We start from the raw sequence: 25,792 nt of genomic DNA, 5'->3' as shown, positions 1-25,792 counted from the left end.
GGATGTGGTATCAAACTGAGGGCTGCAAAACCAAATATAAACTGTATCACAGTATGTTTTTGCCTGGTTGTTGTTAACAAGCAAAAAAATCACTTTGGAGTCAGAATAGAAATGTTTTGTGGGTAATGAGTGGTTTGTGGACAGCCGTCTAGAAACTGCTCCTCTTAACAGCATTTCCTGGTGTTCAGAAAAATTTTTGCAGCCAAACCTGAAAGGAGTATGCTTTCCTTCCAAGGCACTATGTCCAAGTCCTTTTCTTTTGGTCCTGTCAGTAGAATGAAGGTAACTTCCCATGGGTCTGTACTGAGCCTGTTCTGGCAGCTACTCTATTTTTTCCCTTCTCCTAGCCAGGATCACTAATGATACTTGTTCCATTGCATAAAATCTAGATTCCTTAGGAGCTCTGTGAGAATACTTGGGAATCTTCCCACTTGCTCATCTCAGTCTTCAAGAATCTAATGTGTCTGTCATCTTCCATCTTAACAAACTGTGCATTTGGTTGTATTTTTCCAGTGCTGTTTTTTTTTACTGCATGTGATACTAAAATCTTTAAATGTAGTTGGGACTTTCAGTCATGTTTCAAGTGAACTCTTGGTCACTTGGCACAAGGAGTATTTATAGCAGCTGGAGTTCTTTAAGGTGGTTAGCACATCTGATTTATGATCTATGATCCTTTCCCAGTCTGGGGATTCTGAGGTGATACTTCTTTGGACAATTTTCTTGACAATAAAGACAGCTTAGGCAGTGAACGGATCTCAGTTCCAAATAACACTGGCAAAAGGAATACAAATATTTTAATTTCAGAGTAGCTTAGGCACTGTTACTGTCATACCTTATGGGGTAAATATTTGGACTGTGGAGTTCTGTAGAGGCATGGTCAGATCATTATTAGTGAAATGGTGGATAATCCAAATTGCTCTATTCTTTATGCTATTCCAGGGACGTGTAGGAGTGTGTAGGGCATTGATGTGAACCCTGGGTAGCCAGATGAATCAGAACATGGGGTGGGGGGTGTAGGATTGTGCATCTGAAATCACTACAATTTCTGAAAGAAAATGAACCACTTATTTTCCTGTGCTTTGTGTTTAAACTTGTTTGGCATACTTACTGATTTTTATGTGTTTCTAAACATATATATAAACATACATTATTTGCTAATAGAATTTTTTCTGGCAGTTAAACAGACTTTCAAGGAACTCGTGGAACTTGACAAACCTAAAATAATTTAGATTAAAGTAACACTTTCTGGAAACCTGCAACAGAGGAACATTTCCACTCAGTATCTTAACACGTTGGCACAATATGTGCTGCTAATGGGCAACAGTGCTTGTGTGAGGACTAAATGAGATATTTTATTATTTAGAGTGGCTTAGTGAGCACATGATGGCCAGTCAGAGTCAACCCACCACACACAACTAAAACAGAACTTCCGAAGGGAAGAAAATTTGTCAGTTGATTCACTTGTCAGAATAAAGATTAAATTATTGGCCTGTTTCTGATTTGCTTAGCTCTCCTCTGATTTCACAGTAAAAAAAGAATAAAAGAGAAAAAAACCCTCCTGGTTTATACCATTCCATTTTTATTTCTTCAGTGTTGATTTTGAGTATTTTTTATCTCATGACTTCTTTCTTCCCTTATTCTTATCTCCCTTTGGTTGACTGTACAGCTTACCTAAGTCTTTACAGCATCAGCACTGTCTCATTTTCAAGATTGTATTTTATCTCCTACCAGTTGAAGGGAAAGTATTAATTATAGCTGCAATTTACGTAATGGAAATAGAGTAGCGTGTAGTTTGTTTCCCTTCTCCATTTTGGCTGGGAATAATATTGACATAACTATGCAGAAAAGATTTCCAGAAGAAGAAACCTGTTTTTTTTTGCATTCATACGGCTTCATCTATTGTTGGGAGGTTCAAAAATACCATATTAGAGAAGTCTTTCAAAATACCTACCCTTCAGAAAAACAGTTCAAATTGAAAACTTTTTGTTAACTGAAAAAAATAATGTCAAGTTCCAAAAGTTTCTCTGATTGCTTTGCTGTACTCTCACTGAACTTGACAGTGTATGACGGAGAACAGAATTTTCTCTTGATACTGTGAAAGCCCTAACGTAAACCATTTTTGGGGTATAAAAAGATGGAATAACTGCACTGGGTTTTTCCATAATTTTTTTTTCTTGATCAGCAACAGCTTTTCCACTTTAAATCCTCTCCTAACCTCAAGAAGTTAGTATAGTATCTGATAGTAATGTTAAAAGTGAGAAACAACTTATCAGACACATCTACACAGACTTGCTGCTTTTTTTCGAGGAAACTAAACTGCTGTGGTTGTAGCAACCCTTCAGGTTTGTGCTAAGAGAATTCAGATATTGTTAAAACCTGAATTCTCATGGAGCAGTGATACCAAATTAGTAATCCCAAATAAAGCATTACTTCAGAGGAAAAAATGACGATATTAAATTAAACAAGTCACCCTCAGGTCATGCATTATGTTGTTTATGGAGCACTGATGGCTCCTAAGTTATTTTCTTGCTTCGGGCATCCATTGTGCATGTCAAAACAGATTGAATGACACAGTGTCTCACAAACTGAGTAGCCTGCATTTCACAAGAGGAACTTAATCACATGTTTACTTAGCTGAAAGTAATCCCTCCAGCTTTTGCTACCAGTTCTTTGACATCCAGAGGCAGAATTAGTCTGTCCTTTCACATTTGCAAATCCTCCTATGGTAAAAATAGGTTTTATAAGGATTGCATTGATTATGCTTTTGCAGATTTTATTTCACAAACTGGACACAGCTGCTGCATGGGCACCCAAGGTGGTAAAAAGGGAAGCCATGCAGAATGCCTGTGTGTGCAGGGATTAGGCACCCAGGGTATGTGGTAAGAGGATGGTCAGATGGGAGATAAAAAAAATTACTTTCTCAACAGGCTTTCCCCAAGCACCATCTATTAGTTTTTCCTTCAGTCTGTCTGAAGGTCTTAAGGAATTTCTGGCAGTCCCATCCTTGTGGCTGAAGAATAACTGTTGTTTTATAATACTGCTGCAGTTGCCTGCCGTGGTATAGAAATTGCTGTTTGCTGCATCTTTTCACTCATTTTGACTGTAAACCTGCCTGATGTTAAAGCTTCACAGTAAATGACTTAATGTGTAGTTTTGACATTCTTAAAACAGTTCTGTTTCAACAGAACTGTTGGATCAAATCTGGAAATTTATGTCATTCTGTTTATGTTTACAGGCATTTATCACTCTTAGATGTGTGCAGTTTTTCAGTCTCTCACAGCTGAAGGGAGGGATCCTCTCTGTTTCGATTTTCCATTTAAACGCTGGCCAGGTCATTTACATTGAATGTGGAATATAAATGTCAAATCATCAAAATTAGCTTGAAATATTTTTAAAGCTGGAACTTATGGTGGTTTGAAGACAGAAAGCTGCATACAAGTTTGCCTGGTATTATTTCCCATCCATTAACTTCTGCATTCCTCTCAGGTTGTGGACAAGAGCATATGAACTTTTATAAAGCATACAAACACATTATGGATAATTACTATATGTCAGTAAGGAACATACAACGTACAACAAAAATTCAGACTTCCCCTTACTACTTTGGTAATACATCCCAGTCATGATTTGAGAAAATAATCAAATTTCCACACAAAACGTAGAAGGAAGAATTTAAAAGTATGTATTTAAAGAATCTGTTTGACTTAGTTCTGTGGTGGTTTGAAAAAAATCTTTCCCCCTGGGGGCTTGTGATAGTCTGCCCAGGGGTGGTGTTTTTGATACTGGACCAATTAAAAACTTTGTGTGCCCTTGTGGAAATTACATACTCACAAAATCAGAAGAGGTTAATTTTAACTGCGTAGCTAGAAGGAGAAGCAACCATGCTTTGAAAGCACCACGTGTGGGGCTGGGGGGCCCCTGCCACTGGCTCCTGGCCAAGGGTCCAGGAGCAGCACAGCTTCTGAGAGAAGCCTCCTGAAGCTAGCGACCAAGGGGGACCCCGGAAGATCAGGGAGACTCCTGGGTTGGAGCAGGCCAGGCGGGCTAACCATGACCCTTTGGAGAGGCGGCTGCAGCATACAGTCATGTAAGTGCCGATGGGAGTCTCCCCTGCTGGGTTTGGGGGAGCCCCTGGGGCCCCACTGTCCTGGCCTAGCCAGGACTGCGGGAGTTAAACTCCTCAGAAGTTTTCCAGCTGACCTCACTGCCTCTTCCCACCTTGGAGGGGAGGAGTGGTGAGAAGCTAGCTGGACCCTGCAGCAGCAGCGAACCGGACCAGTGAATCCGAGAACAAAGCAGATGGAGAGAGTCAGTTGGACTCAGTTCTAGGAAGAAAGAGTCAGTTGGACTGAGTTCTAGCTGTGACAAATCAAAACTGCTGCCTTAAAAATAAGAGACACCACTGCCACAGAAGATTGATTTGGAAGAGGTGTGGCCTGAAAGTGAAAAGAGGACTTCTCCTTTCTTTCTGGACTCTTTTTTGAAGGAAAGGAGAGACGGTCTATGTATATGTATTGTTTCCCATAGAAGAGATAGTTAAATTGTTACATGTGTATATATATATGTATATATGTTAATAATAAATTGTAATATATTCCCCTCCCCCTATATTAATTGTGCGTGTCTGAAAACTTCTTCTCTCTCACATTAGAACAAATTGTACCAAAACTTTTAAAATTAGGGGTTTTTGACTAGTAGCTGGTTTTGATTTCATAAAAGGTCTCTTAGCTCTGGATTTCAGAGCTGTTTTTTAGAGAAATATAGATATTTTTGTCTTTTAAGGATGTGGACCTGATATGCTCAGCACAGAGGAGTGGACAGGTTGTTTAGCTGGGGCTGGGGAACTGCACTCACCTCCTATGTCTTCGTAGTGCCCTCTTCAAACCTCCTTTCTCATCTAACGTTTTTTATGGGTATTTGTGCCTATTTCTATACCTACATATGGAAATGAGGTGTAAATAGTGAGACACTTCCTGCTTCTGCTTTTAATAGATCTCTTTTACTTGCGGAGCTTGAGAAGGAAGAGAAAGAAAAGGACTGGTATTATGCCCAGCTTCAGAACTTGACTAAAAGGATTGATAGTCTTCCCCTTACTGAAAATGTAAGTACCTTCAAAGTGCTTGGTCCTGTATCTGGTGCTGCGATCTCTGTTTAGATGGTGTGTATTTTATTAATTTGGTGATGTTCTCGACTATAATTTTAATTTAAAATGTTTTTTCATTCACTGTGTAAAGGTGACTTAATCTAAATTTTTGTGTAGATTTTTACACATCCAAAATTCATACCTTTTAGTATAAATGTCAATGATAACAGAGGAACATTGAGAAGTTGTTATGACAAATGAATTACATGTTAGTACACTTCTTCTTCAACTCTGTCCCCCAGAGGTCTTTTCTGTTGTGTTGTTTAGTGGATTTTTCTATTTTTGAGAGCAATATTAGCCTAAGAGACAGTGTACACAAGACCTTTTATTTCATACCAATCAGTGAAGTGATGCCTGTAGCCTACGCAGGTATTATTGCTTAAAGTTTTTACTTTGGCACCTCCATAGTCAAGTCACCATTATCTGGGAAAATGAAGATGTCTGATCTCCCAGACAATACAAGTTTTCCTGTTAGATCACAGCAACTTGGTTATGTTTGCAGTGAATTCCTTCACATATACAGTGTTTGGAAGACCTGGTTACCCATCTTTAGAGAGTCGTACTTGATGAATAAACAGGCTTCTGGAGATGGAAAGAGACAATGGAAACACTTGTGTCAGTGGGCAAAAGTGACACGAAGTCATGGCTGAGCTTAGCAGAGCACCAGAAGCAAGGGAGAAGGTCTGAAAAGGATTTTGAAGAAATGCAACCCATTCCCAAAGGCGCTGTCAGTAGTATCTGTGTCACTGTAGGTTTTAAGGTTGCCTCCTCAGTTTCATAGGTAATAATTTCACTTAGCTGCTCCTGTGATTAGAATGTCTTACTTATCATCTACACTAAACACCTTTTGTGGTAATCTGTATCCATTACTACTTAGTCCAGCCACAACAGAACGAAGGATCCCATTTGGTATTTGCATATGATTGTATTATTTTGACTCTCTGAACTGACCTTGGTGAAGTCTTCTGGGAGGGCTCTTCTGGGAAGGCTCTTAGAGACTCATTTACTTACAATCTGAGTAATTGTCCAAAACCAGTGAAGTGCTTTGACTTGAAAAATCTTATCAGTGGGAAGGTCTTCTCTGAACCTGTGTGATTGCTCCTGGGTTTAACAGTTGTGCTTTTCTCACAGGAGAGTTAAAAATATTCAGTAGTTTGATGCCTCTGAATATTTTTGAAAATACCCATTTAGATGGCACACATAGTAATTTCATTGGTAATAGCCAGATGTTCTTGACTTGTAATGAACAATACTTTCTCTATGTTTCCCTGTTATATTTAGTCATTTGACAAAACCCACAGGTGATCTGCTGATGGAACAACATCATGTGTTCTTGTTTTTCATAATGCTGTCACGTTTTAAGAATCTGTTACTATATTTTGTTTGTTTATGAAGTTTGTTGTGGAAAAATAATTGTTCTGCTTTTGTTCTGAGAAGTACATTGTTTACATAAATGTTATTGACTAAAATGCCTTCTCTGTACTTTGGTTTCAGTTCTCCTTGCAGACAGATATGACCAGAAGGCAGTTGGAGTATGAGGCAAGACAAATTAGAGCTGCAATGGAAGAACAGCTGGGTACCTGTCAGGACATGGAGAAGCGAGCACAGGTATAGTTTGTCTTTCACTATTAAAAGGAACAGAAAATGTTTTCCTGCATTTTTATTGTATTATTGGTAGATGTATCTTTAAATTGTATGTAAACACAGTGATACCTTATGACATTTAGTTGGCCATTCAAATAAAAAAGAGGAATCAGAACATGGGAAATAACTGTTCAGCAAAAAGTACTCTCATTGCCCTGTTTTGAAAAAGCCTTTTGATTCAGCAGATGGAGACAATTTCTTCAAAAGAAAATATTTTTAATTATTTTCTGCTAATAATTTACTACCATTTTAGCTTCATAAAAGTCCATGTGTTTGCAACTGCTCATTTTGCATCTTTTGTTCTGTGTTTTTTTCATGGTTTTAAGTTCAGAAGAAAATTGAGCTTCTGTTCCTAGGTTTCCTTAACCACAAACCTCATATCAGGGCATAATCTTTGAAAATAAGGTATTCACGTAAAATGTAATCCACATACATATATGGAAGTTGTTTGCTCTCACCAAGAGTTGTTTTGCATTCATGATGAGGACAACGTACATGTCTTAAACATGTGACACACTCACCTGGAAGCATAAATCAGAATGTAATTGTGTGCAACCCGTAAATTAAATAATCAGTTGCTTGCTGGTTATAAAAACTATTCCCCCACAGTAGCAGAGCAACAGTTTGAATTATTTATTGCTGTTTATTTCCAGAGGTGTTAAATTACCATCTTGGTAAGGTTTTTTGGGGGATTTTTTGGTGAATGTTACAAAAATAAATATTTTCAATAAAAATAGTCTCTTTACTTTTTGCACAAGGTTTACTCAACACAAATTCTGCTACATGAGAAAAATTTCTATTTTATTTTTACATTTAGTTTTGTTGGTATCAGAACAGCTGCTTTAAATTTAAAAGTGAATCATCTAGTAGAACTTTTTAGAAAGTGCATTTGGTTATAAGTATTTAGCAGAGCAGATACCCTGCAGTCGTCAGTTATGTATGCAAAGGCTGTGCAGGGATTTGTCTGTATAGATGTGCTCAGACAGACCCAAGTTTAATCTGTCTGGGTGGTAGCTGGCCCTGATCTGGGAGCTGCAAGGCTGTATTATCCAGGTTTATCAGCAGTGGTCATGCTCTGCATGAGTTCAGCTGTGTCAGCCTGTCTTGAGTGAAAGTCCTGCAGAAGAAGGTGTTAGGGCATTCACAGTAGAACTTCCAGGAAAGTTCTCTAGCTGCCAACAAGCTTAAGCCAGAGAAAGGTTAATTAAGCTAAATAGGTAGGCTAGGCTGCTGGCAAAATTCTAGATGCACTCAGGCAGAGATGAAAAGAAATTATGCAGAGTCACACCATGACTGTAGTTATATCACTATGAAAGTAATTAAGCTGTCCCTGAATTTATCTCTTCCCTGCTTGTTTGGTTGTCATTTTTTTTTTAGTTATGTGGGGGCAAAATGCTGCCAAGATGTTGAAATATTTTATGGGTTTCTGAATTAATGCTTTTCAAGGTGTTTGTCACAGCTGTTTCACCCTCTCTCTGTATATACCTATGTGTAACACTTCCATACTTAGAGAAATTACAGTACCTAGTGTGATTATATAAAGATTATAAAATGGGAAGTTACTGATTCTCATGTGCTTCTTGTGAACTGAACTGGTAATTCCCCTTGGTTCCATTCTCCAAGGACCAGTGCCGGAAATGTGTAGAAGCTCATGGGTGTACAAATACATAAAAGCAATTTCTGCATTATTTCACTGTCATGTTTAAATGTGCAAAAATGAAAAAAAAATTATTTGGCAAGTATATTCAACTTTGTAGTTTTCCCACTTCCTTTCTGCTCTGTTCAAATGTTGTAGCCTGTATGCTTAGTATTAAGTAGAAGCAAACTTAATTTCTGTAACATATATTTAAAAAATACTTCAATTCTAAAACTGAATACGTGTTCAAACAGAATTTTTTTTTCCTTCATACCAGAACAAGAAGGATCTATTTTTTTTTTTAGGTTAAGTGTTCCTTAAAATCTCACAAGAAATTATCATTCTTATAAGAATTAATCCCAGGATCCCTTGAAGTTTGCTGAAACAGCAGACCACTGAAGTTAGAAGAAAGTTTGGATCCTGGAGTCTTGCACAGATGAAAATACATACAATGATCTTGTATGTAAATGTAGGCCAAGCCATTAATAATTTTGTCTATTATTTATCTTTATTTTTGAAAAAAACCCGAACAAACATAAAAATCCAAACAACATTTTAAAACAAAATGTTACTGCTTATTTTTACTTTCAATAAAGTGACTATTTTTTCATCACTTTGAATGTGGAGGAGTTTTATTTCTTTTGTTAGAAACCTTACTGGAGCAGTGAAAGCCAAATAACTGTAACTTCAAATATTGTTATTTTATCCAACAATTTTATGTTAATAAAGGTTACAAGTAAATATAAAAATGAATGAGAATATTCTATGAACAAACAGAAATCAAAAGTGATGTTTCTTAAATAGGTTGTAAAATTAAACACATTCCTGGTGCCTGTTCTATTGTGTATCTCAGATTTTTACCTATTCACCATTAAGCTGTACCCCTTTGTGGAAGAAAATGCATTTTTTTTTCTGCTTCTGTGGTGTTTGGTACTAAATATGCTCCTGGATAGTGGAATTCTCCAGTTTCCATGTAATACAAATAATGAATTGGCAGAAAGAAGAATTGCCTGATGTTTAAATCTCTGGACTAAAATTGGAAAGGATGAGCTGAATTCCTGTCCCTTTGGGCAACTTAGTTAGTGATACTTGGCAAATCATGCAATATTTAATTGTTTTCATCTGCACAAAACTTTTCCCTGTGCTTGGGTGCGTATATATACTCAGATTCTCTTGATGCCCTTTATGGGATAAATTGCTGGTTACACTGGAAGAAAATTTAGGGGAAGCGTATGGCTTTTGAGTATTTAAAGGGGATCTATAAAAAACTTTAGCAGGGAATAGTTGTTACAGGACAAGAGTTAATGGTTTTAAATTAGTAGAGGGTAGATTTAGATTAGGTACAAGAAAGAAATGTTTTACAGTGAGGGTGGTGAAACACTGGGAGAGGCTGCCAAGAGGTAGTAGGTACCCCATCCCTGAAAATGTTCAAGGTCAGACCAGACAGGACTCTCAGAAATCTTGAAGATGTTCCTAACCATGGGAGGGAACTTGGGATACATGAGCTTCCAAGGTCTCTTCCAATTCAGGCTGTTCTGTGGTTCTGTAAAATTGAGGTAATTCTTAAGGACAGGGAGAGACACATTTTGTCAGTCATGCATAGTTATTCCCAAAAATACATTTTTACTATCTTTCTAATACTTAAATGCAAAGGGTGGGATGAATTATCTGTTTGCCTCTATGCTGAAACTTCTATGTGTGTTCTGATATTTTGATTTACAAAATCAAATCAAATATATACTCAAATGTTTGTATCTTTGCATCTCAACTAAACATTGATGCTTGTGATGCTTTTCCCATAGCTGCTTCTGATGTGTGTGTCAGTAATTTGTTCTGTTTTGTGGGTATATTTTCTTCTATAATTCTGAATTTTCCAGATAATATTGTGATTCTATTCCCTGTGTATCTTTTGGCATTAGTTAAAAGTTCATCTTGCTTCCAGTTTTAGATTATAAATGTGTTAAATAAGATTGGTGATAATGCTGATTCTTGCAGTGTCCACTAGATTGTTTTTTTTAGTGTAGCATTGTAAATGTTAATTGAGTAAAAGAATCAGAATTTTTCTTTCAACTATGTATCCACTTCATTAATCTATCCATCACACAAAAAATACTGTTTAATCAATTTGGTGTTCTGTCCCCATTCTAAGTCAAATAATGTCAATAAATTATTAGGTTCATGCAGAGATGTATAACTTTTCACAGTTATCATTTCACAGAATCGCAAGGCATCCTGTGCTTCACTGTACAACTGGTGTGAAGTACATGGATCCTGTAACATTTTGGGTTTTTTTAACATTCTCTTTACTAACTACAGAATAGTTGCAGTGGGAAATGAGTAGCAATATGGCTGTAAAAGACTGATTTAGAGATGTCTGTACAATCCCAGATAAACCAAAGAAGCAGTACATAGGTTTTTTTATACTTAGCCTGTTAAATTTTTTGAGATTTGTAGAAGCAGAAAATTTCAGAGGCTGAGCATAAGCAAAACTCCCAAATCATTATAGTACCTGAATATAATAGAAATCAGTCAGGGTCTCATACTTTCAAGACACTCTGCAAGTATAAATCTCTCTCAAATCTTTGTAAGGCAAGTAGAACTCTAATATTTGAGAGTGAAAAAATTCACTAAAGATCTGCATAAAATGTCAGTTTCAGAAGCAGGAATATTGTGCAAGATAATGGGAGCATTTGTTTGTACCTGAATGTGTCATGTGGTGACTTATGACATCCAAATGGGTATCAATTTTATTAAAATCCCGACTACTCACTATATTTTGGATGCTTGCAGTCATGCCTGTCTTCTGTTAGGAAGCACACTTGAATTACTGCATGTAGTACCTACTGCATGTACCAGCTGAAGTAGGTTTGCTTTGTAGTCAGTGTTATTTGCAAGGAACTCTTCTCAGTGTCACTAAGTACAGTAAGGAAAAGGAGGTTTTGAACAAAATCAAACATGAAAATCCATTCGTTTCAGGCAAGGGTGGCGAGAATTCAACAAATAGAAAAGGACATTCTTCGCATACGACAGCTCCTGCAATCACAAGCAGCTGAAGCAGAGGTTAGTGAGCAATTACTTGCCCTTTTTGATTGTGGTATGTATCTTTTTCTTTTAAAAACCCAAATTATTTGAATAAAGTAATAGTCAGGATTATTTCCACCAGCAATTGATGTCACAATTAATCAACTAGTCAGTATTCTTAAGGTATTACTTGCTCTCTTTCTAGTGACCTGAGGGTGGAATACTTGGATTAGTCTTAAAGCTACTGTGGAGCTTTAATCAATAATGATATATCAGTTATAAGTTTAACTTGAATTTTCAATAAAAATGTTATCATGCAGTGTATTATAAAGGCTGAGTCTTGGTTTCAGCAAATAATTACAGCCATCAGTTGTACATGCCTTTCTAAATATGAATCTCTGATAAGCACCTTCATGATGTGCTTGTCTTTTGAAGGAGATAAGTTTAAAAATAGGATTGATACAGCTTCTGTCAGACCTTTATAGAAGCCTGGTATATTTTTAGTGTTTAAGTACTGGGTTATATATTAAGAAACACAGGATGTTTCTTGTAAATTACAGAGTCCGTGGTAGTAATTGCCATTAGGAAAAACTGCTCTCGTAGTGGAAATTCACTTAGAATGTCAACTCCATTTGTTGTATTGGTAAATTAAATATAGAGTGTGTTGGACATGAATATTTTATGGTTTGTCTTCACCCAAAATAACTACAGTGAAAGCTCAAAGCAGCATTTGGATTAGTAACGGATGTATATTTTTCCATTTTGAAAAATACTGGTATCATTGTTCCAGGATCTGGGGAAAAACTGTTTTTATAGGTGAGTCAGACCAGTAGTGTGTGAAATTAAAGTTGCCTGGTCTTTTTACATATGAGTCAATCCAGGTGTTTATGCGCCTTGATATCTCCCTGAGCCTTCTTTTCTCCAGGCTGAACAGTCCCAGTTCTCTCAGCCTCTCTGCATATGAGAACTGCTCCAATTCCTTAAGCTTTTGATTGAAATCGCCTGTTCTCCAGTGGGGGTGGGGTCTGTGGTCCTGGTTTTTGCCCTTTCCCCTCCTCTTAGGATCCTGAACTCTTCCATCTCATTGTCACTGCAACCAAGGCTATTTCTAACTTTCATGTCCTCAGCAAGTTCTTTCTTTGTTTTTAAGTATCAAAGCCAGCACAGGGCCTCTCCTTCTTGACCCTTGGATGACTTGTGTCCAGAAATTGACATCAGAGAAGTCAGATCTCCTGGAATGTTTCCTCCTGCTATTATCCCTCCAGCAGACTTAAAGAGGTCCTGTGAGGCCAGGGCCTCTACACACGAAGCTTCTTACAGTTTCCTGGAAAACTTCTCTCTGTTTCTTTCTCCAGATAAGAAGGTCTTTAGAAGATGTCCTCCACACTCCCATGTTGGTCTGCCTGCTAATCTTCACCCATAAGTTCTTGACTGACTCATCCTCAGGCAGAGCACCATGCACTGTAGCTGCTGTCTTGCATAAAGGAAAACTTCCCTCCCTCACTTAGGACGACAAAGTCATTGGGGCTGGAAAAGATCTTTAAGATCATTGAGTTCAACCATTAACCTGACACTGCCAAGTCCGCCACTAAACCATGCCCCCAAGTGCCACATCTGCATATCTTTTTAATATCTGCAGGGGCAGTCACCCCACCTCTTCCTGGGAAGTCTGTTCAACCCTTTTGGTGAAGAAATTTTCCCCAATATGCAATCTAAACCTGCCCTGCTGCAACTTGAGGCTGTTTCCTCTTATCCTATCATTTTTAGAGGGGAGAAGAGACCTGTATTTCTCAGTTGCAGTCTTCGTCATAGGAACTATTCTACCACATCTCTGTGATCCCAGTGAGGGTACAGCCCCATGACTGCATTCACGTTAACTCCTCCTGTCTGCTCACACACAGACATGTGCCGGAGACGGACATCCAGCCATGCCAGTTCTCCAGCCCAGGTTGAGAGCTTTCCCAAGGCTGTTCTGCTGCACCTTGTTCCTTATGTGCCTGTGCTCAAGGACGTTGCTCTTATTTTAATCATGTGGATTGCCCTTGTGTTCCCATCAGCCAGGGCCCTTGCCTTGCCTGCCCTGCCCTTCCAGCTTGTCAGTTGTTTGTTGAGGAATCACTCTGGCCCTTGTCATTTCCAGTGTAAAGCTCTCCCTACCTGGCTGGTCAGCCTCTCGACGGATACTTTTGTCCCATGTAGTCAAATAGCTCCTGTCCCCAGAGTGTTTATTTCTTATTCTGATTTAAAAAAACCTCAGTATTTTAAACTTACTTAAGGTCAGGAGCTCAACCAGCATTGAGATGTGACTACAAAAAAAAAGGTTTTGTCCTAGTTTTTCACTCCTTTCACCAAATTATTTGGCTGCCACATAAACTGAAGTTATGATATACTGCAATTTTGTTATGGTGTGTCTTACCTGTAAAATGTTGGGATGTCTAGTCGAATAGTTAGATGTTTTAGGACAGAGTTACCAGAGTACTAGTGGTAAAGGAGGCAGTCACTACATGCACGCTAGTACTTTATAGTGTGTTTTAATCATTTCCAAGTGATGAGTATCTCTTACAGCTCTAATCTGGATCTAATTCTGAAATTTTCTGATGGCGAGGGGGAAGGCAGTAGCACTCAAACTGCAGAGTCCATGTAACTGAAAAATACAGGTGTGAGACATTTGCTATACTTTTATACTGTGCCCAATACAGTGATACCCAAATTGAATGTGCTTCTTATAAAGATCTGGTAACAGCAATAACAAATATCACAACCTGTCTGCTGATACAGTTGGCCCTGTGGTGATGTCATTCACTGTGGAATCCAGGGGCAATGTATCTTGAAGAATAAGACCAAACACAACACTGTAACATAAAAATAGCTTTTGGAAATCGATTAGCAGAGAAAATTCTGGCATGTATTTTAGTGCATTTTTAAGGTTTGGCAAACTGCCAAGTCTTGTGAATGATTCTAGAAAAGATTGAAGTAATTTACGTGCAAGTGATGGTACCTTCAAATTTCATGAAACTTCTATTAAATATTTTGCAAGATTTTCATAATAAGATTTGAAATCCACTGTAGAGTTAAACCTGTCCAAAGAGAATTTTTGGCTGTTAGGTACAAATTGAAATTATTTAAAAGAAAAAAAGCAAATTCTTGGCAAGTGTTTAGCGTGGGGGTTTCACTTTCTTATGGTAGTACAGGCCTTTCTTTCATAATATCTATCATTTGAAATATGTGAAGTATTTCCCTTGGGCAGTGTTGCTGTAGATAAAATGTAAAGACTTTATTTTTCACAAAGATTATTCCTAGCAAGCTCTAAACTGTGATGGACAGGAGTGTTCTCAAGGATTTGACTCAGTTTATTTTTTCTTTGACTCAGCTGTAGCAAAGTATTTCAAATATATGCTTTCTTAATTTTACTTGTTGCATTGTTCTTTTTCTTATTATGTTACTTAACACATGTATGTATATTGTGTTTAATATGAAGTAATGGCAAAATAAGCATTTTCTGGTATCTAGAAAATAATAGGGTATCTGTAGTTTTCAACACACAGAAAAAGAAAAGGGTAGTTGAATACTGGGGGAAAAAAACAGTGTTTTATGCCTAAAATGGTCTTCTGACCTACTGAATGTACAGTGGACCGCTTTGGCAACTCATGTTGACAGAGTATTAGGTAAAACTATTTATAATCGGTTTTCTTAGCAAAAATAATCAAGGCCTACTGTGCTTGCAAATGTCATAATTAGCTAGAGTTTATAAATTTTCTACTTGTAAATACATGGAAGTTAATAACTGACGAGTGATAGTTATTGTTGACTTCAGAAATATTTAGAAAATTGTGGCAAAGACAGAGGGAGCGGCTCCTTATTCCTGTAGTACACAATATATTCACATGCAGTCTCCCACCATTTTTCTGCAAGAGCAAACAAATGTAATCTGTTAAACTGACTTGGTGGTGTGATGCCAGCCTTCAGAAATAGCAGGGGTTATAAACCCAGCTTATGCCTTCTCAAAAGTCAAGCTCTGAAACAGGTGGTGCTGTTTTACCCAGGGACCTATGTGCCATTCTCCACCTGCTATGCCTCATGTAGAGGTTACAGAGCCTGCTGCTCTGTAAATGCTCTGGATCTTTGCTGGTGTAGTTGGTAGGTTCTGTATTTTCATCCACAGGTCCTGTGTTGAAAGGTACTGTGAAAAGGTGACAAACTTTACGATGGTTATACTATCTTTCTAACCACTAATTGGCAGTCTATCAGATGAATATTTATTTACGGAAATGCTAGATCTGTACAAAAATCTGTTGTCATTATCCATATGTGTGGATACGTAATATTTTCATATAAATATATTTACTTAAACATACATTAATATATCTATAATAAATATCTATAAAAAATACTCAGTTTTCAATTAATAGCCTACTGTCTGCTACCTGTGTTGTCATTAACTCCTTTGAGCCAGTCTGCATGAAGAGAACAGCCTACTTTAAGTTAGTTCAGTAACTGAAGTGGTAAGAACTCTTTCACTGTGAACTTGCAGATCTCATGTTCAAGTGCATCTGTTAACTCATGTGACCTTAATGTGTGTGCATGTCATGAGCACGTATTGCACTTAAAGTTAGAGAACCCTGCTAGTAACTGCTAGAAATCACTTTCTGAATTAATTTACATGTTTTGTAGACTACTTTTTGTAATGGTGTATTTTTGAGAGTACTTGGGGGGAATGGGAAGCCAGCTCATTCACAAATAGCTTTTAGTAAATGAAATGTATGTGAGTAGGACGAGAAAGAGAGTGTCAAGGAGAGCAGAAACTTTTCTTGTCAGTGAATGAAATACCTGTGTGTATGTGCTGCAGATGCAGCAGAACTATTTAATACATGTACCCTCATCAACATACATATACCCTCATCAACACCCCAAAAAAATTACCCCAACCCCAGGGTTGTTTTTGGAAGAGTACTGTTATCCCCCTTTAGGTGACCCAGTGGGTAGAGCCCAGCTAATGAACCATTCAGCTTTTTACCTCTAGACATGTTTAATACTGCTTTTTACATGGGATTGAAAATGTCACCTCATGACTGGAAAATTCTGTCCTGAGTTATACTGGAGGCTTAGATCTAGTTTTTGTCAAACTCATAATTACACTTCATTCAAGATTGAAAATGTTGTGAGACAGGGATTCAGCCTATACTGTATTGTATTCAGCACATAGTACAACAAGGCCTGATCTTGGCTGGGACCTCCCCTCTAGTACTGGGAATCAAAGTTCTGTAGTTACTGTATGAGCACCAGTAGCAATATCATTTCTTACACAGTGACAAGGGATGGTGACCTTTAAAATTACAGATGAGATTTAAAAGAATAGTAGCTTATTGGGGGTTACTTGTTTTCCATAACTGAACATATAATGTTAAGAAATGTTCTACTCATAATTTTTTCCAATTTTCTCATTACTTCATGTAATATTATTGTGTTCTTTGACCTGCCTTATTCCTTGAGTTAAACTGTATAGATTTAATTTTTAAGTTATCGCTTCACATGTATTATAGTTAATTACTGGTTTCTGAAGTTCTGTTCAACATTACATATTTTCTGGGTTTGAGACTCTATAGGAACAAAACAGAGTTATTTATGCCAGTGATACTGTATGAGTTTGATCACTGGGTAACTGAAGATGTTTCAGTGTATGTACCTTGAAGAGCGGTATGTTTCTGCTAAAAGTCAAAGACAAATATCCTCTAATCAAGGTAAGGCAGACAATGCTCTATAGGCTGTTCTGCTAAAGACCGTTGCAGAGTCACATAGAAACTTCATGTAATATACCAAGTGTAGCTAAACAAGTTATTTGAGATTGTTTTGTCTGTTAAGGTAATAGCCTCTTAGTCTATAAAATGAGATTTGGCAACAAGACTAATACTTGAAAAATAATCCTGCTTTCAGTTTCAGTCTTCAACCAGTCTTCAATGTTCCATGGACATTCATGTCTTTCTGAAAATCTAAAATGTTTTAAACACATTAATAGATAATGTTGGATACTTCACATACTTTATAAGTGCTCAATTATTCATAGAATCATAGAATCAACTGGGTTGGAAAAGACCTCTGAGATAAGTCCAACCCATGGTTACTAGACCATGGCACTAAGTGCCACATTCTGTTTACTTCATTAGGAAACTATATTTAAAAGCCTGATTTTCTCTTTTGATCTCATGATCCTTGTCAGTAGCAGGGAAACCCAGGTTAATTTTCATGTAGATGTATAAAACTCCAGTTTGCTGAAGGAACTGAAACCTGTCTGTACCAGCTTAGCACATCAGTTAAATTTATTTTGACAGAATATTAGATGGGTCAGTATCAGGCTATATAAATTTTATTTCTGTCACAGTGGTAATTCCTGCACTATTTGTCCTTGGCATTTAGAAGGATTCTTACAGTACAGATATCGTTCTGTTCAAGCAGAAATTACTTGTCTTTGAATGCGAAGCTTAATTGAGCTGTGCTACCGTAGTCCCCAGTAAATGCAGGGATCATGTGGCAGAGCAGAGCAGACAGTTGTTTGCTCCAGTTCTGTTACATTTCCGATAGGGATGTGAGCACAGCTGGTGGAAAATGGTGCTCCTGTGTGTCACAGCGAATCCTTTGTCTTGCAGGGCTGTAATCCTCAGAGGACGGGCTCCACTTTCATCTTGCAGCCTTTCAAAGACGCTCAGTCTCGGCTGTTAATTTTTGAGGCTCAGGCTTGTGAAATGCAAAGTGCTTTTGGATGGCTTTGTGAGAGTGTAGGAGAGATGCTTTCACAGGCCAGAAAGCTTTGAATGATAAAGTGCACTTCATTTCAGTATGTAATTTCCTAAACTCTTGTATCTGCAGAGAGCACCTCAAAGCAAGCACGATGCAGGTTCCCATGATACGGAGAGACAGAATGAAGGTCAGGGAGCAGCAGAAATCAACGCAGCAGCTAGCAATACTGGTCAGGTAAATAGAGTATTTTGTGTGGGTTTAATGTAATCAAATATTTGAGGTATGTGTTGCTTAATGTGTTGGAATTACCTTACTATGTATGCCTACTCCTTTAAAAAATATGTGTATTTTCCTTTTTTCCATCTCTGTGTGGGAAATTTCTTGTATTTACTGGAAGGAAATTTTTTAATAAGGTAAAGTATAAATATTCAATAATGCAGGGAGTGTTTTTTCTTTGTTTAAATGATTAATGAGCCTAATGCTTTGAAGGAGATAACAAGAATGGCTATGGAGAATGTATTTTATTGTAGGTGAATTTTAATATTGAAAGTGTGATTTAATTATGGAAAATTGTTTAAATTTTCACTTTAGAATTTACCACTGAAATATCAGTGATTTTTAAAAAAAGAGAAGAACCAAATGGCAGGTTTATCATTAATGCTTCTTTAATACTGTTTTATCTAAAGCTTTGAAACCATAGTATCAATGAGATAATCTCCTGGAAATAGGCTGCAGGTTATTTAAATGCTTCTAAATAATCTTTCATTGCTTTCCTTTTATTAGAGAAATACATTAGTGGAATATTTTGAGGTGTACATTAAATTCTTGTCTTTTAAAAACAATATTCATCAATATTTATGACTTCTTTCTTTGGCTAAAAATACTTTTATTTATTTACCATGGTCATTCCCCTCATGATTTTCAGCTGTAACTGAGACATTCCCACTAGTAATTTGGGTTCTTAAAACTTCACAATATAGATTTAATAACTGAATTCATATGTAAAATATTTTTGCTAATCTAAGGAAGTGGAATTATGTAAATATTTCTGAAAGTATCTTGTAAAGAAGATTTGTCAGAAAGAACTGTGGTTTGGCTAGAATATTTCACTTCATTAAACAGTAAGCACAGCCTGTGATTTTGCTTTTGAAATACATTTGATCACCGTTTGGAATTAAATTCTATCATCCATATCTTATTGAGGCTCTGACTCTTAATTCTTATGACAGCTTTATTGTTTGGGAAGAAAAGAGTTCAGTGCTGCTTTGGGGCTGAAAGCATAATGTATTTAAATAATTGATGCATTGTTGGTGTACCATCCATATTCAGAGGATGAATTAGGAGTATTTCTGGACAGTGTATTTTACAGAGAAGGAAGGAAGAAGGGATTGTCATATCTTGGCAGACTTATGCAAGTGGAAGATTCATTCATACTTCACTTGAGACCTTATGTTGAGGATTTGTAAAATTCTGACTTTTGCCTTATAAAAATGTGTAAAACATGCATATTCCTTCCTCCTGGAGGTGGATAGAGCCAGGACACTCTATCTGTGTTAAAACAGCCATCTGGGGATTACTTGCTTTCAGTGCAAGTCCAGACAGAGAAAGGTTTAATGGATTGGGTGTAACATTTATTTCTGATAAACCAGCTCAGTATACTTCGAGCAGTCAGTATTCAATGGAGTGAAAAAAAAAAGTTTCAGCCAAATCGTTTGGTTCTAACTGGTAGCCAGTGTTAATTGAAACACTGCCAATTGAATCCAGGATTTTTCAGAATTCAGGTATATCCTTTTCTGCACCATCTTTCAGCTGTCTTCTCTTTTCCGTTACACTCATTACCTTTATGCCTAACTAAAATTATTTTCAAACCTTTGTTTTGCGAGATTCATAAAGGAATTGATTCCAGTTGTCCATCTTGTTAAGAAAATATGTCACAAACCAGGTAAAATTGCCAAATTGACAGGGTAGATAGCAAGCCTGGTAAAACAATGAGTTAAAGACCGAAAAGTATGAAAGGAGAAAACAAGATGAAGTAGAGAGGAGAGGATTTTGAAAGAGAAGGGTCCACACAGGAAAGGTTAGCGCAACATTTCCTTGTTATTTCCCATTTTCTTACATGAATGGCCACACCTTCCATTAGTTCTTTCACATTAGTTTTTAGGTGCCAATAAGAAATGCAGTTACACTTCATTGGGCATCCTCGCATCCTCCTCTGAGTAGCAAGGCCGCATGATGGCTCTGAAAGAATTAGTTGTCTGAATTGAAGTTGATACAGTTTGAGGGAAACAATAGAATAATTAGGCTATTTCTGTCTACACCGTGGTGCATTTTAGAAGGTAGTGCTCCAAACCTATGTCATTTTTATGATCTTGGATCATGCTAAGCTCAATAATGGAGAATTCTGGCATGTACATTTATTTTGAACCTGTAATCTTCTGAATGTAGTTTGAGGTCACGGTGATACAAAGGGATTGCTCTGTGTAAAAATCTGGGAATTCATTCCCATATTCTTAGCACTGCACGTTATTTAAGTGAATAATTGAGAAAATCCAATGTGATTTTCATTCTAAGCTTTCAGATTTTGATTTTTTCCTACAGTCAACAGAGAAAATAAAGGCTTGTTTACATAGGAAATATATATTGGAATAAATTGTGTGAATTTAAATAATTCCAGTTATACTTATGTAGCATAATACTACTGGAACCTGCATCAAATCTTCTGCATTCAAATGGGAGAGTGAAATGAGTATAATAATGTGTGTTTTCATTCTCCACTATAACTAGATTCTTTTCTGTCTATACAAACACTGCATTAAGTTATTCTTACCTTTTATTTATAGTCTCTTTCAACTTCACATTTAAGATGTTGAACAGTATGAACAGCCAATACTCAGAAGGGAATGTTCTTCTTTATGGTGCGCATAGAAAACACAGAAATTATTTCAAAGTGTCTTCCGTGGAGTTTTCTTCTGTGTTTTTGTGGGGTTTTTTTGAAAAAAAAAGTAATATTCATAGATCATATAGTTTGAAAACATTGTTTTGCACATAAGGGCAATAATTTCATAAACAGATCTTAGCTTTTTTAGAAGATCAAAGAAAGACTGGTGACTACCTGAGTAAAACACTGTTCTGATGCTAAATACTAAAAGTGTTCCCTAAACAAATATGTTTCTGAATTCCCCAAAGCAAATGAGAAGGGAGTGACATAGCAAGGGAAACTTCAGAGACAGGAAGCAGAGAAAGAGAAAGAAATAAAACAACAGCAAATAAAAGAAAAATAAAGATAATTAGTGGAAAAGATGGTGGGGAAAGGAAAAATGCAAATACACAAAACATATTAAGAGGGGACAAAGATGCTGATATATGAGTCTTGCTAATACATGTAGGAGCATACTGTTTACAATAATTTCTAGGACAATGGCATCAAGTAGTGTCAGCATTATTTTATAGTTTTTCATTAAGAAATTACTCAACCACTCACAATTTGCTTTTGATATTTACAAATTCAAACAGGGTCACTCCTTGTCCAGATGATTCTCTTGGTACTAGACAGTTCTTGCATATCCGGTTTTGTTCTGAAAAAGTACGGACCTATACACTACATAATAAGACATAAAAATTGAGGCTGTTTTTTTTCACTCTGTAAAAATTATTATTCAGGTTTGTTGCGAAGTCCACTCCTCACACATGGTGAAAATAGTAATTATAAATCAGTTCCATTAAAAGTACAATTCTATTGAGGCTAACTCTCAGGAAAAGTGGTTAATAAAAACAGATTTAACAGTGACTTCTTAAGTTATGTTGGGACAGAGAGGACCCAACTCAACAGAAGTTGACGTTTCATTACTGTCAGTGCAATTCATCCAGTGCTGAAACTGAATTAGGCGATTGTTTTTTTCCTCAGACTTTGTTTTATACTGAGTTGTTGTTTGAATTTGTAGGGTTCTGCTGCTCGAATGGACCACGAGACAGCCAGTGTTATGAGCTCTAGTAGTAACTATTCTGTTCCTCGCAGACTGACAAGTCATCTGGGTACCAAGGTAACCGAAGATTACAAACCACAGGTCGCTAATGCTACATTTTTACTAATACAATAACCTCATTGTTTCTGCTAGTAGTACTAATATTTAGCTGAAGGAGCTATACATACATAGTAATTTTATTAAGTTAAAATTTTAGGATACTTTTCAAATATATGCACAGAATTTTATTTTTTTTTTAACTTGTTGATGATCAATTAAGAGTTGTTACAGTAAGGAACAAATGATTCCTAGAAGTTACTGGAATATCTAAAAAACTTGTGATGCTGATTTATAGTCAGTGATGAAAATGAACCTTTTTCAGAGCACTTCTTCAAATACTTTTGCAGAGTACAAATCCACAAAAAAAATGCAGTTGCTGAGAAATAAAATGGACAAAAAAAATTACGTAAGCTCTTCACAGTGTCTGTCCACAAAAGCCTGCAGTCAGAAGTATATGAGGGGAAGAAAAAGGCAAATTCATGAACGACTAGATCTCATACTGCCTCTGGAATCAGCAGCAGTGTGGATACTATGGATGGTGTGCTGAGCCCAGTCTTCTAGGAAGCCAGACCTATTATCTTGACATAGTATTAATTACTTTGGACCTTAAAAAAAGCATTATAATGTTGTGATTTCAGTCCTGCATGTCCCAAATGGAGGCGATATCAGCTCATCTGTCTGCGAGTATTTTCACTGCAAACTGTAGGACTCCCCAAAGCTACAAACAGTGGGAAAGCCTTGAAGGCAGGGAGTGGGATTCAGTGTGGAAGGATACAGGCAAAGAAATGAGTTGAACAGTGTGCTGTAGGATAGGGAATGTTTAATATTAATGTCTGAGAAGAAGGGAAAGTGATTGAGATTCTAGAAAGAAGAATGGTTTTACAGATGCAGAAAGATGAGTCTGTAGGCACTGTGTTTATACAGAGACAGACAAACAGATTTTAGTTTTTCCTATAAAGTGTTTGTTGCACCTGGAAGCCTGATGTTCGTGACTTCTTCAGCTTTATTCTCGGTCAAAAACTTTTACCTTCCAAATGCAATTAACAATACATTGTAGCTGTCAGTTAAAATATCTGCCAAGATAGTTGCATAAAGCAGATTAAATTCACTCTCCTGTAAGAATCAAAGCGGTTTGTTTTAATGCTATATTTGATTTTTCCCAGACCAGGAAGATAGGGTCTCCAAATTGGGATACTACACTGTCACAAAATTGGCTCCTATTTCAGTGGGTTTTGCATGTGATCATACAGTTTCACAGATTCTGAGATTTCTGTTACCTCAGCAATCCTATAGTGTTTAGAGAAATACATGCTGCTTAGTCTACCTGCTGCTATTCATTTTTTTATAACTTGTGTACTCATCTTTAGGCACATTTGAATTGTCACTGAAGATACCAAATAAAATCATTCACGGGTAGGGTAACTAGTGCAAATGTCTTGTTTTTAGTAGAAAACTTAGGCTAATGGTCCAAAGTCTCAGTTCTTCCTTAATTAGTGTATTCTAAAGAAACATACATGCTGCAACTTCACAATTCCCTTTGACAGTTTCTTTATGTTGTGCTTTGGCTTTGAATGTTCCTGTTTATCTTGACTTTAGGAGTTTGGAGTTTCTAGGTAGTATCTAAGATAATTTTCTACATCCTGTTATTCTACTAAAAGTTGACTAGAACAATCAAATGCATTTCTTGATTGAAAGCTCTTACTGAAGAGTGAGAATACAAACTAAATAGTGCCTTGACCACAATATTATGTGACAGCCAAGGGAATCACTCAAAAATTGCTATTTTTAATGAGAAATTTGGTTACTCCAAGTTAAATGGGTAATGCTGGATTTTCATGGGTTAATTTATTTGGACAAATGCTCAGTATTTTATATACATTAAATAAGCATTTGTTTGCTTTATTGGTTTTTAATCCCTGTAGATTCAAAAGTATTAATTTAACTCTTAAGTGTTGCATTTGTTGTAAATAATCTGGTCCATATCAAGTCAGTCTCCTAACAAAAAATTATCAGTTAGTTTGAAGTATTTTAAAGGAAAACTTTAAATACAGTGGATGTCAGATTTTTTTAACAAAATGTAAACTAAAAATTTCTGTAATAATTCATATCCTTTGTCTACAGTAATTGTATTTAATACCACATAGCATAGTTTTTCACCAAAGAACATCTTTATAATAATGTGTGATTCATACAGAACATAGTTTTTTAAAGACAAATTTAATTTTAAAGAAATTTTGGTTTTCCCAAACTGAAACACTTTCATTAGTATTTTTGTTTAATCTTTTAGTACAATGGAAATCTGGAAGTTTTTGCTATTGGTTTTGTAGATTAATACAGTTACACACAACTACCACTCACTTCCAGCCACTTAACCACTAAGTGAAATTTATTAAGCTTATGAATGCTGAAGTAGTAATAGAGTTTAGTTCTTTTTAAATAGCACAATTTTTTCCACCATTAAATATGATTTTTTTGCTCATATGTACCATTCAAACTTCATTTTAATTTAATGTGTGTTTTTAAAACGTAACTGTATTTTTTAAATCATTTGACCTGCAGGTGGAAATGGTGTATTCATTGTTATCAATGCTTGGTACTCATGATAAAGATGACATGTCAAGAACATTGCTAGCAATGTCTAGCTCCCAGGACAGCTGCATAGCCATGCGTCAGTCTGGATGTCTTCCTCTCCTCATCCAGCTTTTACATGGCAACGATAAAGACTCTGTCTTGTTAGGAAACTCTCGTGGTAGTAAAGAGGCCCGTGCCAGAGCCAGTGCTGCACTGCATAACATCATTCACTCTCAGCCTGATGATAAGCGAGGCAGACGGGAAATCCGTGTGCTCCATCTTTTGGAGCAGATCCGTGCTTACTGTGAAACGTGTTGGGAATGGCAGGAGGCGCATGAACAAGGCATGGACCAGGACAAAAACCCAAGTAGGTTCTGCAGAACGTATAAAAACGTTTCAAGGATATATTGAAAAGAGTGAATTTACAGAAAGTACAACTTTAATCTGACTTCTTGTTGAATATATGCAAGTTTTATTATAATATATGTGTGTGAAGGTATGTTTTTTTTAAGTGGAATTAGTGTTAGGAAATAGTATGTATTACAGATATAATACCCTATTTATACACTTTTTATTTAAATCATAGACCTTGGTGTGCTTTCAAGGTAGTAATTCTAGTAGTTTATATTTGTAATCTGTAAATTAATACTTAATATGTACTCATTTAGTTTTACATTTTAATGGATAAACAATCCCAAATTGCTTTCGATGCAGATGTATTCAGGAGATAACACATTCCATTTGAGAGAGGGGCAGAGAGCACAAATTAAATAATTTCAATCTATTCAATATAATATTAGCCATTATTTATAATGTTGTGTGTAAGAAATAGTTAGGTTAAAAAATATGAAAAGCATGACATTGTAAATGGATAAGATTTTTCTCAGGGAACAGTTGGGATTAAAAAAAAAAAAGATTTAACCTTCTGGATTGCTCAGCTGCTTCTCTGAATTGAGGACATTCCGTTGGTGTCCATGGCAGATGTAGTACTGAAGTCAGGGGCTGCTTCCTGTATGCTGGAGT

The 25,792-nt window shown here is 36.6% G+C and overlaps 1 protein-coding gene across 7 annotated transcripts in view; it reads left to right on the top strand.

Moving 5' to 3' along the window:
• APC (APC, WNT signaling pathway regulator) overlaps window positions 1-25,792 on the top strand; it is a 96,919-nt gene that overhangs the window by 52,743 nt on the left and 18,384 nt on the right. For 4 of the 7 annotated variants that reach the window (XM_027667222.1, XM_027667223.1, XM_027667221.1 and 1 more), the window contains exons 5-10: window positions 4,993-5,101; window positions 6,638-6,751; window positions 11,400-11,483; window positions 18,306-18,410; window positions 22,118-22,240; window positions 24,758-25,136. In XM_027667222.1, coding sequence (XP_027523023.1) covers window positions 4,993-5,101; window positions 6,638-6,751; window positions 11,400-11,483; window positions 18,306-18,410; window positions 22,118-22,240; window positions 24,758-25,136 — 914 coding nt within the window. The remainder of the gene's footprint in view (window positions 1-4,992; window positions 5,102-6,637; window positions 6,752-11,399; window positions 11,484-18,305; window positions 18,411-22,117; window positions 22,241-24,757; window positions 25,137-25,792) is intronic. The other 3 variants (XM_027667226.1, XM_027667228.1, XM_027667227.1) reach the window with 3 other exon arrangements.

This window comes from Corapipo altera, unplaced genomic scaffold (genome assembly GCF_003945725.1).
Source record: "Corapipo altera isolate COAL_440 unplaced genomic scaffold, ASM394572v1 60935, whole genome shotgun sequence".
Taxonomy (NCBI): Eukaryota; Metazoa; Chordata; class Aves; order Passeriformes; family Pipridae; genus Corapipo; species Corapipo altera.
Note: the sequence above shows the minus strand (reverse complement) of the source record. Positions and strands in the feature narration are given on the sequence as shown.